Below are 20988 nucleotides of genomic sequence, written 5' to 3'. Positions count from 1 at the left end.
GTAAAGCATGCTCAGCGTGCTGGCATGGTACTGAAACTATCCTGCTCACACCCTGCAAGAGAAGCCTGTGTGGATGCAGTCTTCTCGGAAAACAGGACGGTGGCCACATCAGAAGGGGCGGCTGCGGTCACAGCCTTGCAGGTGGTCGCCCTGCAGCAGGGGCTGTGCTAAGGAAATGAATCAAGGGCAGGAAACAAGAGCTGTCCCCGCACAGCTGGCTGTGACAGGGGAGCGGCTTTGTAAACCACATCTATTCATTTGCTGAGTAAACACGGTCAGCAGCGGTGGCCACAGTGAAGACTGGAACCACCACAAGGTGTGAGAAGAATGTGCAGAAAAGTTCAGCACCAAATGTTACGGATGCTGTGATTACAACTACAAATGTTATGTCCTGTGTGGGTGAGTGAGATTTGGAACATGGAAAAAAAAATATCTTAAGTGTTTGCATTAACTGGAAAGACTTTCTGTGTTCATTTTCACTATGAAAGTATGGATGATGCTAGGGTGTCCCTTTGTCATCCCTGGCCACTCCCTGGACAGGAAGGTGGCAGGCAGGACAACGGCTCACAGATCCCCTGCCCTCTTCACTTGCGGCCTGAGATGTATGGAGGAGAGCCTGTGAGGCCCTCCCTGGAGAGGATGTGCAGCTGTGGACCAGCTCAGTCAGGGAGCAGGTCCCTGCAGAGGGGCCGCTGCTGAACAGTCGTAACCTGAATCAGCATCTGAGGACCTGGAGGGCTCCCCGGAGAGTGGTGTGATTGGGTCCAGGGGAGGGCAAAGATGCTGGTATTCACCCTGCCCTTTCTGCTCAGAGTCTGCATTCATATGGACCACGTTAGCTTCACACTGTAAGCACACAGCCCTTGGGGTAGAGATATTTAAAACGCCCTTTATGTTTAAAACTCCCAGGTGGCTAAGACGGTGAAGAATCAGCCTGCCAATGCAGGAGACCCGGGTTCAATCGCTAGATTGGGAAAATCCCCTGGAGGAGGGACTGGCTACCCACTCCAGTATTCTTGCCTGGCAAATCTCACGGACCGAGGAGCCTGGCAGGCTATAATCCATGGGTTTGCAAGTGTTGGAGACAACTGAAGCGACTTAGCATGCACGCACCTCTCTATGACTCCCAGTTTGAGTTCCAATTCTGCTTTGGAGAAATACAAAATAACTTGAATTGTGGTTCTCAACTCTTTTCCTCAGCATTCAGAGGTGTACAATCTGAACACTGTTCACTCCTCCAGCCACGCCTTTTAATCAGGGCCCCTAGCGTGCATGTCCCCCACAAGGGAAGACATCTTAAAAGAGGACCCCACCCAGTTGGAAGACCCAGTGAATAGTTTATTTAAAACTAAGCCCGGCAGGACTTCCCTGGTGGCTTAGTGGTTAAGACACCAAGCGTTCAATGCAGGGACAGGGGAGCCTGGTGGGCTGCCGTCTACGGGGTCGCATAGAGTCAGAAGTAAGATCCCACATGCCTCCAAGTGCAGCCAGAAAAAAGAAAAAGAAAGAAAAAGTACTAAGCCCAGGTGAGCCATGTCTTCAGTGAAGTGTGCTGAGCTACCTATGCCAAGTGTCTGCCAGGCACTGGAGAGCAAAGAGAACCCAGAACCTATGTGGTCTCTGGCCTCGGGGAGTTGACAGCCTCCAGGGGCAGACAGATAAGTTGGCAAAAACAATGGCAGTTTGCTGAGTTAGGGATCACAACACAGGAAGAAGGGAGGACTTCCTATCTGAAAGTGAAAAGTGTGAAAGTGTTAGTCTCTCAGTCGTGTCTGAGTCTTTGTGATCCCGGGGACTGTAGCCCGCCAGGCTCCTCTGTCCATGGGATTCTCCAGGCAAGAATACTGGAGTGGGTTCCCATTTCCTTCTCCAGGGGATCTTCCCTACCCAGGGATGGAACCAGTGTCTCCTGCACTGACAGATGGAATCTTTACCACTGAGCCATCACGGAAGCCCACAGTATATCTCCCAACCTTGGCATCAGAGCCTGGAGAAAAGCTTAACAATAAAACCAGCACCATGTGACTGCCCACCAGGCAGCCTAAGCCCAGCAACACCAGGAAACAGGAGCACTAAAAATAATTTTCAAAAAAAAAAGGACATTTCAAAAACATTTTAAAGAATTGATAAAATCGTCTATTGAAAAATGACAACTTTCTGTATTTTCTGATTCTGACTTGACAGGTTTGCTGTTTTACTTTGATTTATATCCTGTGGGCACCCTCATCTCTCATTGGCATGCCCTCTAAAATCCAAGTGTGGTACTCAGAGCCAGAACCTCATCAACGTTTTCACATCTCTGAGAAATGACTGATTTTACAGATAAAGAAATTGAGGCTCAGAGAGTTCAGTGACGTGCCCAGGGAGACACTGGTCAGTACGGCAAACCCAGGATTCAAAACCAAGTGTGTCTGGCATCAGCCCCTGAACTCCATCCGAAAGGTGTATAGGAACCACCTTTCTACATGTCCCATCCCAAGAGCTGTGAGCCTAAGACACCATCCTGAGCCACCAGGCAGGAGAAAACAACTCTGTGCTTTGGGATTTTTGTGGAATTTTTGTAGCAGTGAGCTCCCCTCCAGGGCAGGAATCCATGGACCACCGCCTTCTTCCTTTCATAAGCTTTCAGACGCTCAACCTTGAACACAGAAGAGGTTTTCCAGGAAATAAGGACCACTACGAACTCGTGGTGCAGCCCTGGTGTCCAGCCCAAGCACAGAATCTTGATGAGTGAGCAGCTGTGCTGCTGTGCTGGGGGGCCTGGTGCGTGGGGTGAACAGGGCAGAAACCCAGCCCTTTCCACTTGCCCAGCTCTGCGCCCTGGGGTGTGTCTGTGATGCATGGAGGAGGGCGAGGGCTTTAGTTAGCACAGAAGCATGACCAGACGTGATCAGAGCCAGAGGTGTTACAACGGGTGTCTGCTCTCTGCTCTGTTGAGCTCTGGGGGCTCTGAGACCACAGACAGTGACTTTCTCTGGGATGTAGAAAGAAAACAAAGTCTCAGGCCTGGCTGGCAAAGATCCAGGATGCCAACCTCACCGTCCCTGTGGTCTGGACATGAGATGCTCAGTCTGGGCCTTTGGTTTCCGCTTCCGCAGCTGAGCATGTGGGGAAGAAGTGCTGACCTGCGGGCTGCCCCATCCTGAGAAGCGGTCCGAGGAGCTTTCTCGGACATTTCATGGCAACGGAATGAAAATAAACCCTGGTGTGCTTGCAAATTCCAGAGAGGGAGAAACACGGTGGCTGGGCTGAAAGCTGCCCGATAGCACACGGGAGGGAACCGGATCCCGTTCCACAGACTGCTGCCCCCGCCCACCACCCATTAGCTGGGGCCCAGAGCTAACGATCAGCAAACAGACACAGCAAGCACGGGCTTCCTGTCAGAGTGGCCGCTCTGCATCAGGAGGTGCAGCATGCTGGCAGATGCTGTCAATTATCTCTGATGCTCCCAGGACAGAGGTTTTTACTCAGCCAGAGTAAGTGAGCAACCAGCCATTAAGGGGGCAGTCGGGGGCAGCCTGCTATCGTACCCCTGGGAGTAACAGGAATCCAGCTCACAGCCATCAGGGTGGCGGGGGCCAGGGGGCGGGCAAGCTCAGCTGACCAGAGCAAGGATAATAATATCCTGTCCCCCACCCCCATGGATCGAGCACCATCTGCATGCCCCCTGTGAAGGGCTCTGGGTGCCTGTGAAAGGGTTCGGAACTGGTATGATCCAGGACAGGGAGCAGCCTGAGTGCGGTTTTAGAGAGATGCTTCCAGGGCCAGATGGAAGGCAGGGAGCACCGGCCAGTGGGGATGATGGATGGTCACCTGGGAGATGGTGAAGCCTTGATGGAGGCAGAGGCAGAGGAGGAGAAAGTGGGCCAGAGAGGACCCCAGACAGAATCTGTGGGCCCCTGCTCTCTGCCAGCTGTCTGCTGCAGGTGGACGAGAGGTGGACCCAAGATAAGATGGGGCTTGGTGATTTGACAAGGTGTTTCGGCTCCTTCCTGACTCTAAACTCTGCACAGACCAGGAACAACACCTTCCCTGTAGGTTTTCTTTGCTTCCTTTTATTCTCTGCTCGCACATCCTGCCAACCAGTGGCCAGGTGGGCTGGGCCCACCAGGAAGCCATCCCGGAAGACATGGGGACCGTGGAGTTTCAGGGACACACATACACACCAGCACAACATGCAGCTGTGGTCATGTAGACACACAGTGACTCTGTAAGGGGTGGTCGCACAGGAGGGTGTGTGCTCAGCCCCAGCAGATGCACAGGAATGCTTTCAATCCCCCATTAAGGAGGGGGGGCGCATAGGAAGGCACAGTGCCTGGGTCGTGCGAACGACTCCTGCTCAGCGGCAGCCTACAGTGTGTCTCCCTGACGGTGTCCATCCCCGACATCGACACGGGCACTTTTCAAAGCTGGGCCTCCAGCATGTAAAATGGGAGCCTGTGTTTTCTGGACTTTCCCTTTTCCTGCCTCGATGTGATAGGAAAACAGGCAAGCAGGGGACAAAGAGGCCTCCCTTTCAGCAGCTTCCAATGCTAACCATTCACACTCTGTTTCCCTGGGATGTTTCTTTTGGATGCTCCGGACAGAATGCAACTGGGTTTGCAATTCCCCCTTTCTCCCACAGGCAGAGAGCATCAAAGAACCTTTCCACAACAAGTCTGCCTATTGCTGGTGAGGACAGTCAGGTACAAACTGGAAGCCGGACTGTTCACACGATGGCTGTCACTGCCCTCTGCTGTCCACAGGCAACATTTGCTACATCCTCACCCAGAGGCCCTTAAATCAGCCTCTGCTGTGAGTCTGTGTGTGTGTGTGTGTGGGGGGGCTCCTCACTCTGTCCAGTCTCAGTGAGCTGTGGGTAGTGATCGTTCTGAGAAGAGATGTAAGGACACCCCCGGGACAGTGTTCTGTTTTGTCCGTGATGCCTGACTTCCAGGAAAATAGGTCAGAGCCTCTGCCTGTGGCTGCTTTTAGGAGGAGGGAGCTTTCCTTTCCTTCCAGGCCCCTCTGTGACACTACCTGCTAGGGATGCGTTCTCAGAGGCCCTGGGTGTAAGTTGTTGCTTCTTTGCCTCCCCTGTGCCCTCCTTGTGGCCTTTTACTCCCTCCTGTGCTTCCTCCCTCCTGCCACTCACTTCTCACGCTCTCCATGTGATGGACACCTGGGGTGGCAGGGACCAGAGCAGAGGCATCCTGAGAGTACTGGACGCCTGGCACAGGTGCTCAGTGACCATCCATTGTGTTGCGTCACAACAAAGCATGCAACTGTGAGTGCTGAAGCTTGCATTCATGTTGGAAGTGAATGAAGCATGGTGAGGACTTCCCCAGTGGTCCAGTGGTTAAGAATCCACCTGCCAATGCAGAGGACACGGTTTCAATCCCTGGACAGGGGTCTGGGAAGATCTCACATGCCTCGGAGCACCTAAGCCTGTGCACCACAACTACTGAAGCTTGAGTTCTGGAGCTCGTGCTCTGCACCAAGAGAAGCCACTGCAATAAGAAGCCTGCACACCACAACTAAAGAAAGCCCGTGCAGAGCAACGAAGATGCAGAGAACCAAACAAACAAAAGAACAGTCGTAAATATAAGACAACCAAAAACCCCCAAAAGGGGAGCTTCAGTCTGTTCTTCTGCCCCAAATCCAGAGGACTCTGCAGATCCCCAGCCTGGGACCCTGCTCTCTACTGCTGAGCGCGGCCTGCGTGTAAGTGGCTTCAGTGACAGGCGGGCTGCTTCCACCACACCCTCCGAGGTTCCCTGGATCAGGCCATGGACACCAGGCATCACACACGCAGAGCGAGGACCAGGAGAGAGCCCAGGTGTGGGGAGGAAGGCAGACAGGTGAACAGAAGAGAGGAGGGGCGGGATCATAGGAGGAGGCAGCCATCACTAAGAGCTGGTTAATACACTGGCACCAAAACGGTGGACGTTCTAGGATGCCGCCCGGGGCCTGGCATGGTGGTAGGCTGGCCCATCTCCATAGCTTTGGGCACAGGTAGCTGGTGGGGCTGGGACAGGTGAGGTGAGCCTGCAGATGAGCTGCAGTTTGAACAGATGCTGAGCAGACCTACTCTCTTGTTCGGTTCAGCCTTATACCCTGGGGCTCCCACTGCCCAAACCCAGCTCCACGTCAATGAGCCCACCTGTTACTTCCTCCTAGAAAGCCCTGCAGGTCTGGCCTGTGTCTCACCTCTACACTCCCCACTGCTGAACAAAGAAGGAGCTTCGAGATTCTACACCCTGCGTATCTCACTCTTCCTCCTGTTTCTCGAGCTTCGTCATTTTCTCCAAGGCCAGGGCAGGACACAGGCCCAGCACTAACAGGCACCACTCTGCTCCTTCTCCTGCCCAAGTCGGGAAGAGTGGGAGAGGCAAAAACTCCTTCACTGGACCGAGTTTACCAAGCAGTGACTAGACAGAGTCAGATATTAAAAAATAATAAAGATATGGGACTTGCCTGGTGGTCCACTGGTTAAGACTCTATGCTTCCACTGTGGTCAAGGGGGTGCAGGTTCAATCCCTGGTCAGGGAAATAAGATCCCACATGGCACAGGCCCAGCGAAAAAAAAAAAAGTTACCTTTTTGCATTAGTGGATCTACAACTTAACTAGATTTACTCCTGCTATTCTTACCACTGAAAGTCTTGACTAGGAGAAGGAGGTGTAAGAAGAATCAGAGCATCAGGTCAGTCAAGGGGTAAGATGTAAAGAGAGAGGAGATGGCTTGACAGGGAAAAATGACCAGTGAGAACGGGTTATTGACGGGGGTCCCTGGTGGCTTCTGGGCGAGCAAGTTAGCGGAGCTGGTACCACACCAGGTTCTCGGGGGTCAAGGAGAGATGAACAGCGAGGGCGTCCAATACAAACACGTGGCAGGACAGGGAGGGAAGCAAGCAGGGTGGCAACAGAGGGGTTTTCTAACATCAGGAGGCATGTCCCCAGGTGGGGGCCTCTGGAGGAAACCTGCAGTGCGACTGGGTGAGTACCGCCCATGGGAGACAGGATGTACCAGGAGCTAGAAGGAAAGCGGAGGGCTCGGTCCTGGAGGGGTGGCCTCGCCCTGGCTGGCCACCAGCAGAGCAGGAGAGGAGGGGACTAGACAGACCCACATGAACAAGGAGGGGTTCACGCAGACGGCCCTGGCTTCCCTGTTCGCTGGAAGACAATACAATGTGCCCAGAGTTAGAAGCAAGCACGTGCTTAGCCAATCTGATGGAACTGGTAGAGAACAAGCCAAGAAACTGCCGTGCAGCTGTGCCCCGGGGCAGGGGGGATGTAGCTGCCTCCATCAAGTCAGTAATGACCACTGGAGACCCCCCATCCCACCGCCCAGGGCTGCTGCTCCACCAGAGAGATGCAAAAGCACCATCTACACTGAGGATCCAAGGGTGGGTGCGTGGGGCCTGTCATTCTCCCCATTTTACAGATGAGCAACTGAGGCTTCAAAAGAGCAGGTGACTTGCCCAGGTGGGAGCTGGGACTGAAGCCCAGGTCACCGGTCCTCTGAGGGTCTTGTGTGGACCCATCTGTCCAGCTCTGTGCCTTGTGGTCCAGCAGCAGGGCCAAAGCCGAGACACTCTGGGTGGTGTTAGAAAGGAGGCTGCTTCCGGGGACCCAGAAGGGAACCGCCAAACTCAGGGAGCCTGCAATGGCAATGGAGAGCTCTGGGCAAGCCAGAAGGTCACTTACAGTGACGGCCTGGAGGTGCTGGTGTCTGGGGAGGAGAGTGGTCATAGATGAGGACGGGGAGGTGGTCAGGGTGGGGACAGACTCCACAGCTTAGTGCGGAACCTGGGAAAGTGGAGGACAGCAGTGCCGCTGACCGGAGACACAGGGATGCATGGGCACAGTTCCCACCATGTATATTCGTCTCATGCCCTGCAGACTGCGCGCCCCCCACCCCAAAAACTGGGCACGGCTTCCACGTGCTCCCGTGCCTGTGGACATCATTTTGCCTTTGTCCATGTTGGTTCTTTGGACTGCTGATATTTCCTCAAGAATAAGTCCAGAGAGGAGGCATGACCTGCCTGTATCTAGAAGCCCGACCTCATCATACCCTCCGGGAAACCTGAGAGAGAGTTGTTATCACCCCTTTCACCAATGGGGAATGAAGCCTGAGAGATGAAGGGACACAGTCAAGGTCACACAGCAGGGAATCGGGGACCACGACTGGAGCTCTAGGTCTGTGTGTTAACACATGTAGGGTACAGCAGCAAAGCCAGCAGGGATCTCAGAGGACTGCGTCAGTGACTGGACAGCCAAGAAGCCCTGTGACCCTAAGGTGCTCACCCCTGTGCTGCCTGGCCCCCATGTCCCAGAACTGCCAAAAGGCTCAGCCTCACTCCTCCACCTCCCGGCTTCAGCTGGCACAGCAGGGAGCCCCAAGGAAGCCCCCAGCTCCACTCTGCTGGGCTCTGCACTCGGGGAGGAGATCATGGAAACCAGAGCATCTTGAACCAACCAACCGTGTGATGGAGAGGGAGTACTACCAGGGTCATCAGTCAGCACTGAGGGCTCGCAATCAGGAGGGCCTTGAGAAGGGGGACCTGGGAGGAGATAGTGAAGAGGGGCCAGTGTTGCCTCCTCCTGCTCCTTCGTCTCCTGCAGGGATCTGCAGCTGCCGGCAGAGCCAGAGCCTGCAGGGAGGAGAGCGTCACGGAACACTAGCGCCGGCTGGGACCTGGGGAGGGGCGGGCGGGTACATACTTGACGTTGGTGTTGGTGCAGATGATGTACTCTATCTCATCGGAATAAGGGTTCTGGAAGGTGAAGCTGCTGGTGCGGATCAACACCCACTCGCGGTTCTTGGTGCGGAACCGATACATGACCGACAGCACTTGGCCTTTCAGCTTCACCACCTGAGCAAACATTTGGAGAAGGAAGTCAGCGGGAGGAAGGAAGGTGCCAGACAGAGCGGGGAGGCAGCAAGCAGTGCAGGCTTGGCGGGGGCCAGCGGGAGCCCAGAACAGGAGCATCGTGGCCACAGACAGGCACGGAGGGAGGGCGGTCACCCTCAGGGGAAGCTTGGTCCACTCCCCCTTGAGATGGGACCCTGCACTTGGGTCGTTCTGCCACCACCCTGTGAGAAACCAATTAGTCAATGCCCTTTTTAAAATACTGGCGTACATGCTTTACAATGTTGTTTTAGTTTCTGCTGTACAGCAACATGAACCAGCTGTACATAAACATACATCCCATCTCCTCTTGAGCCTCCCTCCGTCTCACTCCCCATCCCGCCCATCTAGGTCATCACAGAGCACCAAGCTGAGCTCCGTGTGCTATACAGCACCTCCCATTCACTAGCTGTTTCACACATGATAGTGGATATATGTCAATGCTACTCTCCCAATTTGTTGCACCTACCCCTTCAAAGCCCATTTTATATCAGAACATTTTAGCTTTTAGAAATCAGACCACGAAAACTCTATAAGCTGGAGGGTTTCCCTTTTTGCCTTGGCTACCAGGGCACTCTGAGCTTGGTGCCCACACCCTGATGCAGTTAACTCAGGTACGTAGTGACGTTGTACTCGTGGGTTTATTCCTTCATGCTTCACATTAAGAAATTCTTAAACTCCATTTAACATTGCAGATTGGATTAAATATACTCTCTGGGAGGAGATACAATAAAATAACAAATTTCTATGCATTATCTATTACTACTTTTTTGTGGCCCCCTCAATGAGGCATCCGAGATTTTAGTCCCCTGACCAGGGATGCCCCCTGCAGTGGGAATCTTAACCACTGGACTGCCAGGGAAGCTCCTCTATTATGACTTTTATGTTGCAGTACAGTTTCCAAGATACTTCTCAATGTAATCCCTCACAGGAACTTGAAGAGGTGGGCTTTTATAATGCTCAGCATCACAGAAATAAAATAAGTTGTCCGAGATCAGACAACTTAGGTAGAAAACCTGGGACAGGAACCAAAATCTTATTTCCAAACCATGAGTATGTTTCAGGGGACACATAGCTGGCTTTCCAGCTGTATGCACACACACAATCTATCACATGCAGAAACCCCAAGATGCTGAGACTGGATGGCAGGGTGCAGGTGCAGAAGGTGACACCAGGGGCAGTTCTCAGCTGAATCAGGAAAGAAGGGGAAAGGATACAGAAGGCTGGTGGGTTCAGGACTGGGTGTGATGATGCCTCCAGGACAAAGCAAGGGGAACAGGAGCGCCCCCTCCTGGTCTGCGCATCCCAGATCCTGTGGCTGGGAGGCAACCAGCCTCCTGACTGAGGATCACAATGTGACCAGAGATAAGAACTGGGACCCGGGTCCCTGCCCCTAACCCTTGACACTTGTACTTTATTCTGGTTGAACGTCAGCAGCAGCCAGGGTCAGGGACCCCATGGTCGCTGAGAGCCTGCACCCTCAGCCCAGGACCTGGCAGAGAGTTAAGTGCCTCAAGCACATTTCCTGAGCTGACTCAACACTTCAGTGTGGTGGGGGGAGGCCAGGCCAGGACGCCCAGGGGTGCCCGCTAGCAAAACTGCAGCCTCAACAGGAAGCCGGCCAGAGGTCAAGGCCATGTGCTCTTCAGGGCCGTTTTCCAGGGGGTTCTCTGAATCTGCACAAAGCACCTGGGATGCAGGCAGCGCCCCCGTGGTGAGACCATGTCTACTGTATTCTGAAGCTTGAGGATGGTGCCTTTTCCTGCTTCCTCTAACCAGGATGCCTGAGATGGTGTGAAATTTTTTGACTTCGTGGAACACACACTCTCAGGCACCGCCTGTGGGAGAGCTCAGCCCCTGCTGTTAGTTGCTCAGTCGTGTCCGACTTTTTGTGACCCCATGGACTGTAGCCCGCCAGGTTCCTCTGTCCATGAGATTCTCCAGACAAGAATACTGGAGTGGGTTGCCATTTCCTTCTCTAGGGGATCTTCCTGACTCAGGGATTGAACCTGCATCTTCTGCATTGCAGGCAGATTCTTTATACCATCTAAGCCACCAAGGAAGCCCCTTGGCCCCTGGAGCCATGGGTAAAGAGCAAGGGCGGGAGGGAGCCCAGCCTTGCACCTGCTGGAGGCTGACTTACAAATATCTTGTGCGTGTCACCTCCCGTGGTCCTCACAACAGTGCCTGGTGTATCTGGAAGCTGAACCACAAAGGAGGAACTCTCCTGCCAAAGCCTTGTGACAGAGGAGGTTAATCTCAAAATTAAAGGTCTGCTGTCTTCAGCTTGGAAATGAAAAGAGCCCCATTCATCCCATTCTCATGGGATAGAAATCTGATTCTGCCCATTGGGCACCATGAAAGGAAAGGTTAGTTTCTTTTTATTTATTTATTTGACTGTGCTGGGTCTTAGTTGTGGCATGTGGGATCTAGTTCCCTGACCAGGGATGAAACCCGGGTCCCACGCATTGGAAGCTCAGAGTCTTAACCACTGGACCACCAGGAAAGTCCCAAGAAGCAATTAGCTTCCATTGCATCTGGCCAAGGATCTCTGAAGTATTAGAGAACTAAAAAGGATATAACATAGGGCACTTGGCATTGTCGACTCAATGGACATGAGTCTGAGCAAACTAAGGGAGACAGTGAAGCGTGGGGAAGCCTGGTGTGCTATATGTAGTTCACGGGGTCGCAAGGAGTTGGACCTGACTGAGCGGCTGAACAACAATGAAAGTAGGGAACTCTCCTGCCAAAGCCTCATGACTGAGGAGGAGCAGAGGCAGGATGGGACCCCACGTCTACCTGACCTCTGTCTTTCCCCGACGCACTAGAGCTGAGACAGAACCGTTGTGTCGTCACCAGAGAGCCTCTCACCAGCACAGGAGGGGTGGGCGCGTGGGTAACTGTAACTCGGAGAGCAAACATGACAGAAACATAGGATCAGGTGCCATGGGTTACCAGGAAGTCAAGGACAGACTTTCTCAGGATCCAGAAAGGGTTCCTGGAGGGAGGTGGGTTTGGGTGACATGCTGGCTGGTAAAGCTCTGGCTGAAACTGAAACTCCAGTACTCTGGCCCCATGATGCGAAGAACTGACTCACTGTTAAAGCCTCTTGATGCTGGGAAAGATTGAGGGCAGAAGTAGGTGACAGAGGATGAGATGGTTGGATGGCATCACCAACTCCATGGACATGAGTTTGAGCAAACTGGGAGATAGTAAAGGACAGGGAACCCTGGCATGCTGCAGTCCATGGGGTTGCAGAGTCGGACACGACTGAGTGACTGAACAATGACAAAGCTTTGGAGAGGGTTTCCCTGGGGCAGAGGGCGCAGATGAGCACATGTCTGGGGGTGGGGAGACCTAAGGTGCTATGTGGGTGGGACCACGCATATAAGGCAGTGGAGGTGTCACAGTCCAGGCCTGGAGACAAGGCTGGTGCATTCACCTGTGCTTTCTTCAGGTATGATGCTAGTACTCGAGACCACCAAGGCCACGTATGAAGCCAGCCCAGCCCAGCTGTTCCTGCAAACACCTTTACCCACCACCACCACCACCACCACCACCACCACCATCACCACCACCATCACCACCACCATCACTGTGGAAGACATCTGAGCAGAGAGAAGGAGGAGCCTGCCTTAATCTCCCTGGGTCCCACTCTTCCATCTAACATCCAGGTCACCTGGGATCCAGAGAGGGCATCAGAGTGCAGAGCAGACTCGGGATTCCCACCCCATTGGGGCCCCGTCTGGCATGCTGTCATCCCACCAACCACAAATTCCTCACAAACTCGTGATCCCACACTAAAGTCTCATATCTGGGTCATTCAAAATGTCTGTTTAAATCCAGAGTTCAAGGACTTGCTCTGAACTCACACAGCCTCCTCTGCCCTTTTTGCAAAAATAAGTCACTTCCTTTTATCAACATTTGTCCTCCACCCTGACCGCTGGTGGCTGGAACCCAATGAACATGGGCAAGGAGCCCTGGCCTGGCTCTTCAGTGTGTCCGTGTGGCTGCTGGTTGCTGCCTGCTGAGCCAGGTGACCCACCCTGGCTGCCGGCTATCGGGTGGGGCTGCTTTGGTTTCACCTCCTGCCCCAGGAATGAGGTGGCTGCTCTCAGAGCGAGGGTTACTTAAGCAGAATCCTGGGGTGGGATCGATGTTTTACTCCTTCTCTTTCTTTTCCAAACTAACCAGGTTCTGATAGTGTCAGCAGTTTAAAATCTCTGAGGTGCTGTCAGATGGAGAGGTCTGTGTGGGGAGTTTGGGGATGGAGGTGGACACTTCGGAAGGAGGCAGGCTCTGATTCCAGTTCTGTTATCACCTTGCTGTGTGACTTGGAGCAAGTGACTGAACCTCTCTAAGTCCTGGTTTTCACTGCAAAAAGTAGGAATGATAAGATATTGTGAAGGGTCGAGGATTATACAGGATAAAATATGTGTGACGAGGGGTCCATTGTTGTTCAGTTGCTAAGTTGTGTCTGAGTGCGATTCCATGGACTACAGCCTGTCAGGCTCCTCTGTCCACGGGATTTCCCAGGCAAGACAACTGGAGTGCATTTCCATTTCCTTCTCCAGGGGATCTTTCCAACCCAGGGATCAAACTCATGTCCCCTGCATTGGCAGGCAGATTCTTTGCCACTGAGCCACCTGGGAAGCCCAAGGAAGCTGTTGCAACACTCAAAATACATGGACGGGTGGCCTGGGCAAGGTCAGTAAGAACAAGAGTGGGAGAAGAGGGCAGGTTACTAGTGTCCTTTGAGGGGGGCTGGAGTCAGGAGGACCGATTGGGCAAGATGTGGGAGATCAAGGGAAGAATGAAGACTTTTTCTTGGTTTCTGACCTTTATATCCAGAAGACCAGTGGTACAAAGGAGACTGGGGGCTGTGAGATGAGAGCGGAGCACCGTGTTGGAAGGTTCGTGGGCACTCAAGTGCAGGTGTGGGCTAGGTATCTGCACATCCACAGGTGATGATATGGACTGAACTCATCCAGTAGGTAAAATCACCCGGATACTAGAGAGAAGGAGAGAAGGCGCCAGGAACAGAGCCCCAGAGTATCACGGCTTGGAGATGCAGGCAGAGACGAAGGATGGACAACAAAGCAGTCTAACAGGTGGAAAAGTAACCAGGAGCTGGAGCTATTTGGGAAGAACAGGGCAGCAGGGCACAAGTCGGGTCATGTGGTCTGCATGCACAGATGTGGCATAACTGGAGCCCTAGGTCTGTGCATGCAGACAGCTCCATGCCTTTCACAGGAGCTCAGTGTCGGAGGCACTCATTCTGAACCACTTGCAAAGCAGAGTGTCAAGGACTTATTCTCTCAGATGAATGACAAACCATGATTCCCTCTCAAAAAGCAATTCAAAGGCCCTTCTGTAACATTACCCATCCTTTTCCCTGCAGGGGCTGAAGCGAGTCCTTGGAACCCTTCGAGGACTGGCTCTCTCTCTGCTCCCAGGTGGACCCATACTCAAGAGGGGGCAGGTCCGCAGTGACAGTCCTGCTTCTCTCACTCCTTACCCACGTGACCTTATGGAATTCCTACACGAAGCTTCACTTGACTCGCCTGTAGCATGAGGATGATAACACCCACTCCTATGACTGCTACGAAGTTTCAGGAAAGCAGTGTGTGCAAAAGGGGCTTCCACACTGCCTGGCACATAGTAGGTGCTCAGTAAACAGCATCTAATTCTAACGACGCTCTGGATACAGTGAGCATAGTGGCCTTTCTCTCAGACCTCCGCGGTCACCCTCGGTCCTTCTCTCTCCTTCACTGTCTCTGTTCACATTGTCAGCATCGCTACCCAGCAACCACCTCCTCTGCTGCTCCTGCCCCAGTTCTGTCTCATCACCAGGGCAACCGAAGCAGCCTTCTGATTTGTCTTTTGTTCCATTTATTTCGCATCCTTGTCTCTTCCACATACCTGGGCTGCCATACCTGGGTTTTTCAAAACATCGCTCCACTTCAAATCCTCAAGGGAATCCTCACTTAAACGACTCAGGAGAGAATTTAAGTTCCCGGTGATGGCACATGAGGCCCTTCAGAATCTGGCCTCATCGGCCTCTTCTTTGACCACTGCCCACCTCCTCCCTACAAGGCGGCCAGTGTCACTGTAGCCACGAGGAACTACTTAAAACTCTCCCAACAGGCTGTGTTCTTCTTTGCATCTCTGGTGCTGGCCCCTTGTCTAGAATGTTCTGTCATTTCTTCTCTGCTCATCTGTTAAGACCCATCCTGATTGTTGTCTCCCCTCAGAGACTGTTCCTCACCCTGTCAACCTTGTCCTTTTCTGCTCTTCTCTCAAGACACAGAAATTCCTTACTGATGGTCTGCCCTCCCCACTGGACTGCGAGCTCCTTCATTCCAGGGGCCTCTGACGCCTTGGAGAGGGGGTCCCTGCTGCTTGCCTGGCACATGGAAGGACCACATCCATGTGTACCCAGTTTCTACATCAGCTGGAAATGAACATTCATGGTACCTGCTGGAAACTCTCCCGAAGATGGCTCTGATCCTCGGAGTGGCAGAACTCCAAAATGTCCTTTCCTAGAAGATCCTAAAGAGAGAGAGACAAGCTTTAATACTTCCCAACCCCACATTTCATTGTTTATATATCACTGTTAGACAAGAGAGTTCACATACATCCCCTTCAACTCATCTCCTTTAGCGCACACCATCATAAGGGGGAAAAAAGTGGATGGAAATGTTTTCCTTGCGTGATTAAGGAGCTGGCATCTGGTGCCCCATCCTCAGTGCCTCTGGCATGTTCAGTACGGACTTCTAATTTTGCTAAGGAACTAGAGCAGCAGCTTCAGAATGCAATTTTATTTCTGTTTGCCTTGGAAAGGCAGACTGTACAGTCGAGTTCTAATAAACATTTTAATAAACATAAAAAGAACACAAGTGGTAGCATGAAGATGGATGTGTAGCCTATGAAACCTGGAATTGTTTAAATGGGGGGAACTGCAGCTCTCTTGTGCCTGGAGAAAAGCAGTTATCATAAAATAACTAAACTTGTTAAGTCTGTTGACTACCTACCTTCGTTCATCAATGTTTTATTCAAAGGACCCAGCATTAACCCCAAACAAAAGTGTTTTGCAATGAAACCAACTGGAATGAGAGAAACCGTCCAAAAGCAAATGGGTTATAGGAAACTGGTCCAGTTGGAATATCTTCAGCAGCAAAGAGTTTCAACAAAGTCATCGATCAGAACCCAAATCAGCAAATGGCCTCAGTGGGTGCTGATGCTGGCAGGGGAAAGGACTCTTATCTGTGCCAAGACACACCTAGATCCAAATGCCCATGGAAGGTGGCTGGCAGATAAATGAATCAGGCTGGAAAGAGAAGTCATCAGAGGTCACAGTGAATTTGGAAAGAGATTAATTTTCCCCTTCATTCCGTCCCAGAATTCTGAGGTTTACATCAGTCTAGAGATGAAGAATTCAATGAATGGTTCCCATATTTCAATTTAGTCTGTTTCTAGTTATAAAATAGACATGTAATTAAAAAAAACCCCATCAATGTCACCCAAACTGTTTCTCAGAACAAGGATTCTTTTTCTTCTTTCTTGTTTGTTCAAATGCTTTTTATATTGGAAGAAATTTAAGTCTACAGAAAAGTTGAAAGGGTAGTGTAATTCACACCTGTGGGTCGTTTTAACTGGATTCATCAACTGTCAGTATTTTGCCACATTTGCATTTTTCTCTTTGTTTCATATATATGCAACTATAACTATATAAGAAACATAAAAGTAAATACAAATGAAATATCATACCTATGCACAAATATATCTAAAATATATTTATATATCTTATTTTAAATTATATTTAAAATATGTTTATATATTTAATTTTTTGTTGAATCATTTGAAAACAATTATAATGACGCTCCTCATATATGAAATATGTGTCTTTTTGCGACCCCATGGTCTATCCATGGAATTTTCTAGGCAACAATAGTGGAGTAGATTGCTATTCCCTTCTCCAGTGGATCTTCCTGACCCAGGGAATTGAACCAGGGTCTCCTGCATTGCAGGCAGAATTTTTAGCATCTGTGCTACCAGCATCTGTGCTACCAGGGAAGCCCCATATAAATGACATTTTCTTACAAATCCATAATGTACCATATTATACCTTAAAAATCAATAATTACTTGATAAAATCACCTAACATTAACATTTCCTCATTTGTCTCCCAGTTGTCCTTTATAGCTATACATCTTCAGGCTGAGGACCCAAGGAAGGCTTTTATATTGCATACTGTTATTTTATCTCTTTGGTTTATCTTAATTTGGAACAATCTCTCCAAGCCCGGCTTCAGCAATACATGAACCGTGAACTTCCTGATGTTCAAGCTGGTTTTAGAAAAGGCAGAGAAACCAGAGATCAAATTGCCAACATGCGCTGGATCATGGAAAAAGCAAGAGAGTTCCAGAAAAACATCTATTTCTGCTTTCTTGACTATGCCAAAGCCTTTAACTGTGTGGATCACAATATACTGTGGAAAATTCTGAAAGACATGGGAATACCAGACCACCTGACCTGCCTCTTGAGAAATCTGTATGCAGGTCAGGAAGCAACAGTTCGAACTGGACATGGAACAGCAGACTGGTTCCAAATAGGAAAAGGAGTACATCAAGGCTGTATATTGTCACCCTGCTTATTTAACTTATATGCAGAGTACATCAAGAGAAACGCTGGACTGGAAGAAGCACAAGCTGGAATCAAGATTGCCGGGAGAAATATCAATAACCTCAGCTATGCAGATGACACCATCCTTATGGCAGAAAGTGAAGAGGAACTAAAAAGCCTCTTGATGAAAGTGAAAGTGGAGAGTGAAAAAGTTGGCTTAAAGCTCAACATTCAGAAAATGAAGATCATGGCATCTGGTCCCATCACTTCATAGGAAATAGATGGGGAAACAGTGGAAACAGTGAAAGACTATTTTTGGGGGCTCCAAAATCTGCAGATGGTGACTGCAACCATGAAATTAAAAGACGCTTACTCCTTGGAAGAAAAGTTATGACCAACCTAGATAGCATATTCAAAAGCAGAGATATTACATTGCTGACTAAGGTCCGTCTAGTCAAAGCTATGGTTTTTCCAGTAGTCATGTATGGATGTGAGAGTTGGACTGTGAAGAAGGCTGAGTGCCAAAGAATTGATGCGTTTGAACTGTGGTGTTGAAGAAGACTCTTGAGAGTCCCTTGGACTGCAAGGAGATCCAACCAGTCCATTCTGAAGGAGATCAGCCCTGGGATTTCTTTGGAAGGAATGATGCTAAAGCTGAAACTCTAGTACTTTGGCCACCTCATGCGAAGAGTTGACTCACTGGAAAAAACTCTGACGCTGGGAGGGATTGGGGGCAGGAGGAGAAGGGGACGACAGAGGATGAGATGGCTGGATGGCATCACTGACTCGATGGACGTGAGTCTGAGTGAACTCCGGGAGTTGGTGATGGACAGGGAGGCCTGGTGGTGTGCTGCGATTCATGGGGTCACAAAGAGTCGGACACAACTGAGCAACTGAACTGAACTGAACTCCTGACTTTTGATATTTTTTGTGATTTTTGTGTTTTTCACTTAAAAAAAAAAAGACCTTGAAAATGTGTCTCCTGTAAAAAGAGGATCCATATACATTTGAGAAACAATGGTGAGACAAAATTCAGGGAACATCTTTAAGACATTTCAGGGTCTTTCACATGAATATACTTTTAAAGTTTCTAAGGAGATTTCCTATTTGGTATTCATCAAAATTAATTGATAAGAGAGTCTCTTTTTCATAGAACATCTTAATTCTAGTTTGAGAAAAATCTAGAGCTAGATTAAACAAAATGGTTAGCACAAAAAATTGAGTTAATTTTAAGCAGTGCAGTTGCATACAATAACCTTTTTTGCTTTGGAAGGCCATTACCCAGGCAAGGAGATGGATTTTTATGCTGTTTTTCCCTGTATTGTCACTGTATTATATCTTTAACAAATGAGGTAGGTGAATTTTGAAAGTGAAAGTGTTAATCGATCAGTCGTGTCCGACTCTTTGTGACCCCATTGTCTGTAGCCTGCCAGGGTCTTCTCCATGGGATTCTTCAGGGAAGAATACTGGATTGGGTTGCCATGCCCTTCTTCAGGGGATCTTCTTAACCCAGGGATTGAACCCAGGTGTCCTGCAGTGCAAGCAGATTCTTTACCATCTGAGCCACCAGGGAAGCCCAGGTACATTTTAAATAAAACTAAATCTCCAGCCGACTCCATGAGCTCAAAACCACCTACCTGAGGCTGGTAGCCAATCACACTGATGCACCTTGGGTCCACAAACGTGATGATCCCATCAGAGTTATGCCGTGATAAGAATTCTGTGGGCACTGACATCCCACTCATGTCCATGCACACAGGAGAGCTGGTCACCTGGAATGGAGAAATCCACAGGGAGGCAGTTTTAACACAGACAGAGACAGTGATGGAGACTGAGTTAGAGAACAATCCACGTGGATTTAGTTTCACAGATCCTTCCAGGTCATGAGTACAATGAGTTCAAAATGTTTGACAATAAATGCAGGAGAGGGTGTGGAGAAAAGGGAACCCTCCTACATTGTTGGTGGGAATGTAAATTGGTGCAAACACTATAGAGAACAGTAGGGAGGTTCCTTAAAAAAACTAAAACTAAAACTACTGTATGACCCAGGAACCCCACTCCTGGGCATATACCCTGAGAAAACCATAATTCAAAAGATACATGCAGTGGAGAGCAAATAGGGAATTGATTACCGGCTAGATTGCTCTCTCCCCTTTTGATTCCCCCTGTTCTCCTCCTGGTCACCTCTATCTCCCTCCTCCCTCTTCTCTTCTCTATGTAACTCTGTGAACCTCTCTGGGTGTCCCTCACTGTGGAGAATCTTTTCACCATTAACCTAGATGTTTTATCATTGGTGCTATATGGATGGAGAAGTCTTGAGGCTACTGTAAGAATAAGACTGAGAAACAGGAGGCTTAAATCCAAAACTTGAGAACACCAGAAAACTCCTGACTCCAGGGAACATTAATTGACAAGAGCTCATCCAAAAGCCTCCATACCTACACTGAAACCAAGTTCCACCCAAGAGCCAACAAGTTTCAGAGCAAGACATATCAAGCTAACTCTCCAACAATGCAGGTACATAACCCTGAGCACAAAAATACAGATGGCCAGAAGTCACACAAAACCCATAGATACCTCAAAACTCACTACTGGACACTTCACTGCACTCCAGAGAGAAGAGATCCAGCTCCACCCACCAGAACACCAACGCAAGCTTCCCTAACCAGAAAGCCTTGACAAGCCACTCCTCCAACCCCATCCACAGGAAGGAAACTCCACAATAAAGAGAAACCACAAACTTCCAGGATACAGAAAGGCCACCCCAAACACAGCAACCTAAACAAGATGAAAAGGCAGAGAAATATTCAGCAGGTAAAGGGACATGATAAAAGCCCACCAAACCAAACAGAAGAGGAGGAGATAGGGAGTCTACCTGAAAAAGAATTGAGAATAATGATAGTAAAAATGATCCAAATCTTGAAAACAAAATGGAGTTATAGATACATAGTCTGGAGATAAGGATTGAGAAGATGCAAAAAAAGTTTAACAAGGACCTAGAAGAAATACAAAAGTCAATCAATAATGAATAATACAATAACTGAGATCAAAAGCACTCTGGAGGGAATCAACAGAAGAATAACAGAGGCGGAAGATAGGATAAGTGAGGCGGAAGATAGAATGGAGGAAATAAATGAAGCAGAGAGGATAAAAGAAAAAAGAATTAAAAGAAATGAGGACAACCTCAGAAACCTCTGGGACAATGTTAAACACCCCAACATTCGAATCATAGGAGACCCAGAAGAAGACAAAAAGAAAGTCCATGAGAAAATACTTGAGGAGATAATAGTTGAAAACGTCCCTAAAATGGGAAAGGAAATAGCCACCCAAGTCCAAGAAACCCAGAGAGTCCCAAACAGGATAAACCCAAGATGAAACACCCCAAGACACATATTAATCAGATTAACAAAGATCAAACACAAAGAAAAAATATTAAAAGCAGCAAGGGGAAAACAACAAATAACTCACAAG

General features: G+C 49.7%; 1 protein-coding gene across 8 annotated transcripts in view; it reads right to left on the bottom strand.

Moving 5' to 3' along the window:
- The window catches only part of ARNT2 (aryl hydrocarbon receptor nuclear translocator 2), a 190387-nt gene that overhangs the window by 25065 nt on the left and 144334 nt on the right, over positions 1-20988 (bottom strand). For all 8 annotated transcript variants that reach the window (XM_042234958.2, XM_060401377.1, XM_027956965.3 and 5 more), the window contains 3 exon segments: positions 19155-19289; positions 15370-15444; positions 8705-8856 (listed from right to left, as the gene is read on the bottom strand). In XM_042234958.2, the coding sequence (XP_042090892.1) occupies positions 8705-8856; positions 15370-15444; positions 19155-19289 (362 nt within the window).

This window comes from Ovis aries, chromosome 18, assembly GCF_016772045.2.
Source record: "Ovis aries strain OAR_USU_Benz2616 breed Rambouillet chromosome 18, ARS-UI_Ramb_v3.0, whole genome shotgun sequence".
Lineage (NCBI taxonomy): Eukaryota > Metazoa > Chordata > Mammalia > Artiodactyla > Bovidae > Ovis > Ovis aries.
Note: the sequence above shows the minus strand (reverse complement) of the source record. Positions and strands in the feature narration are given on the sequence as shown.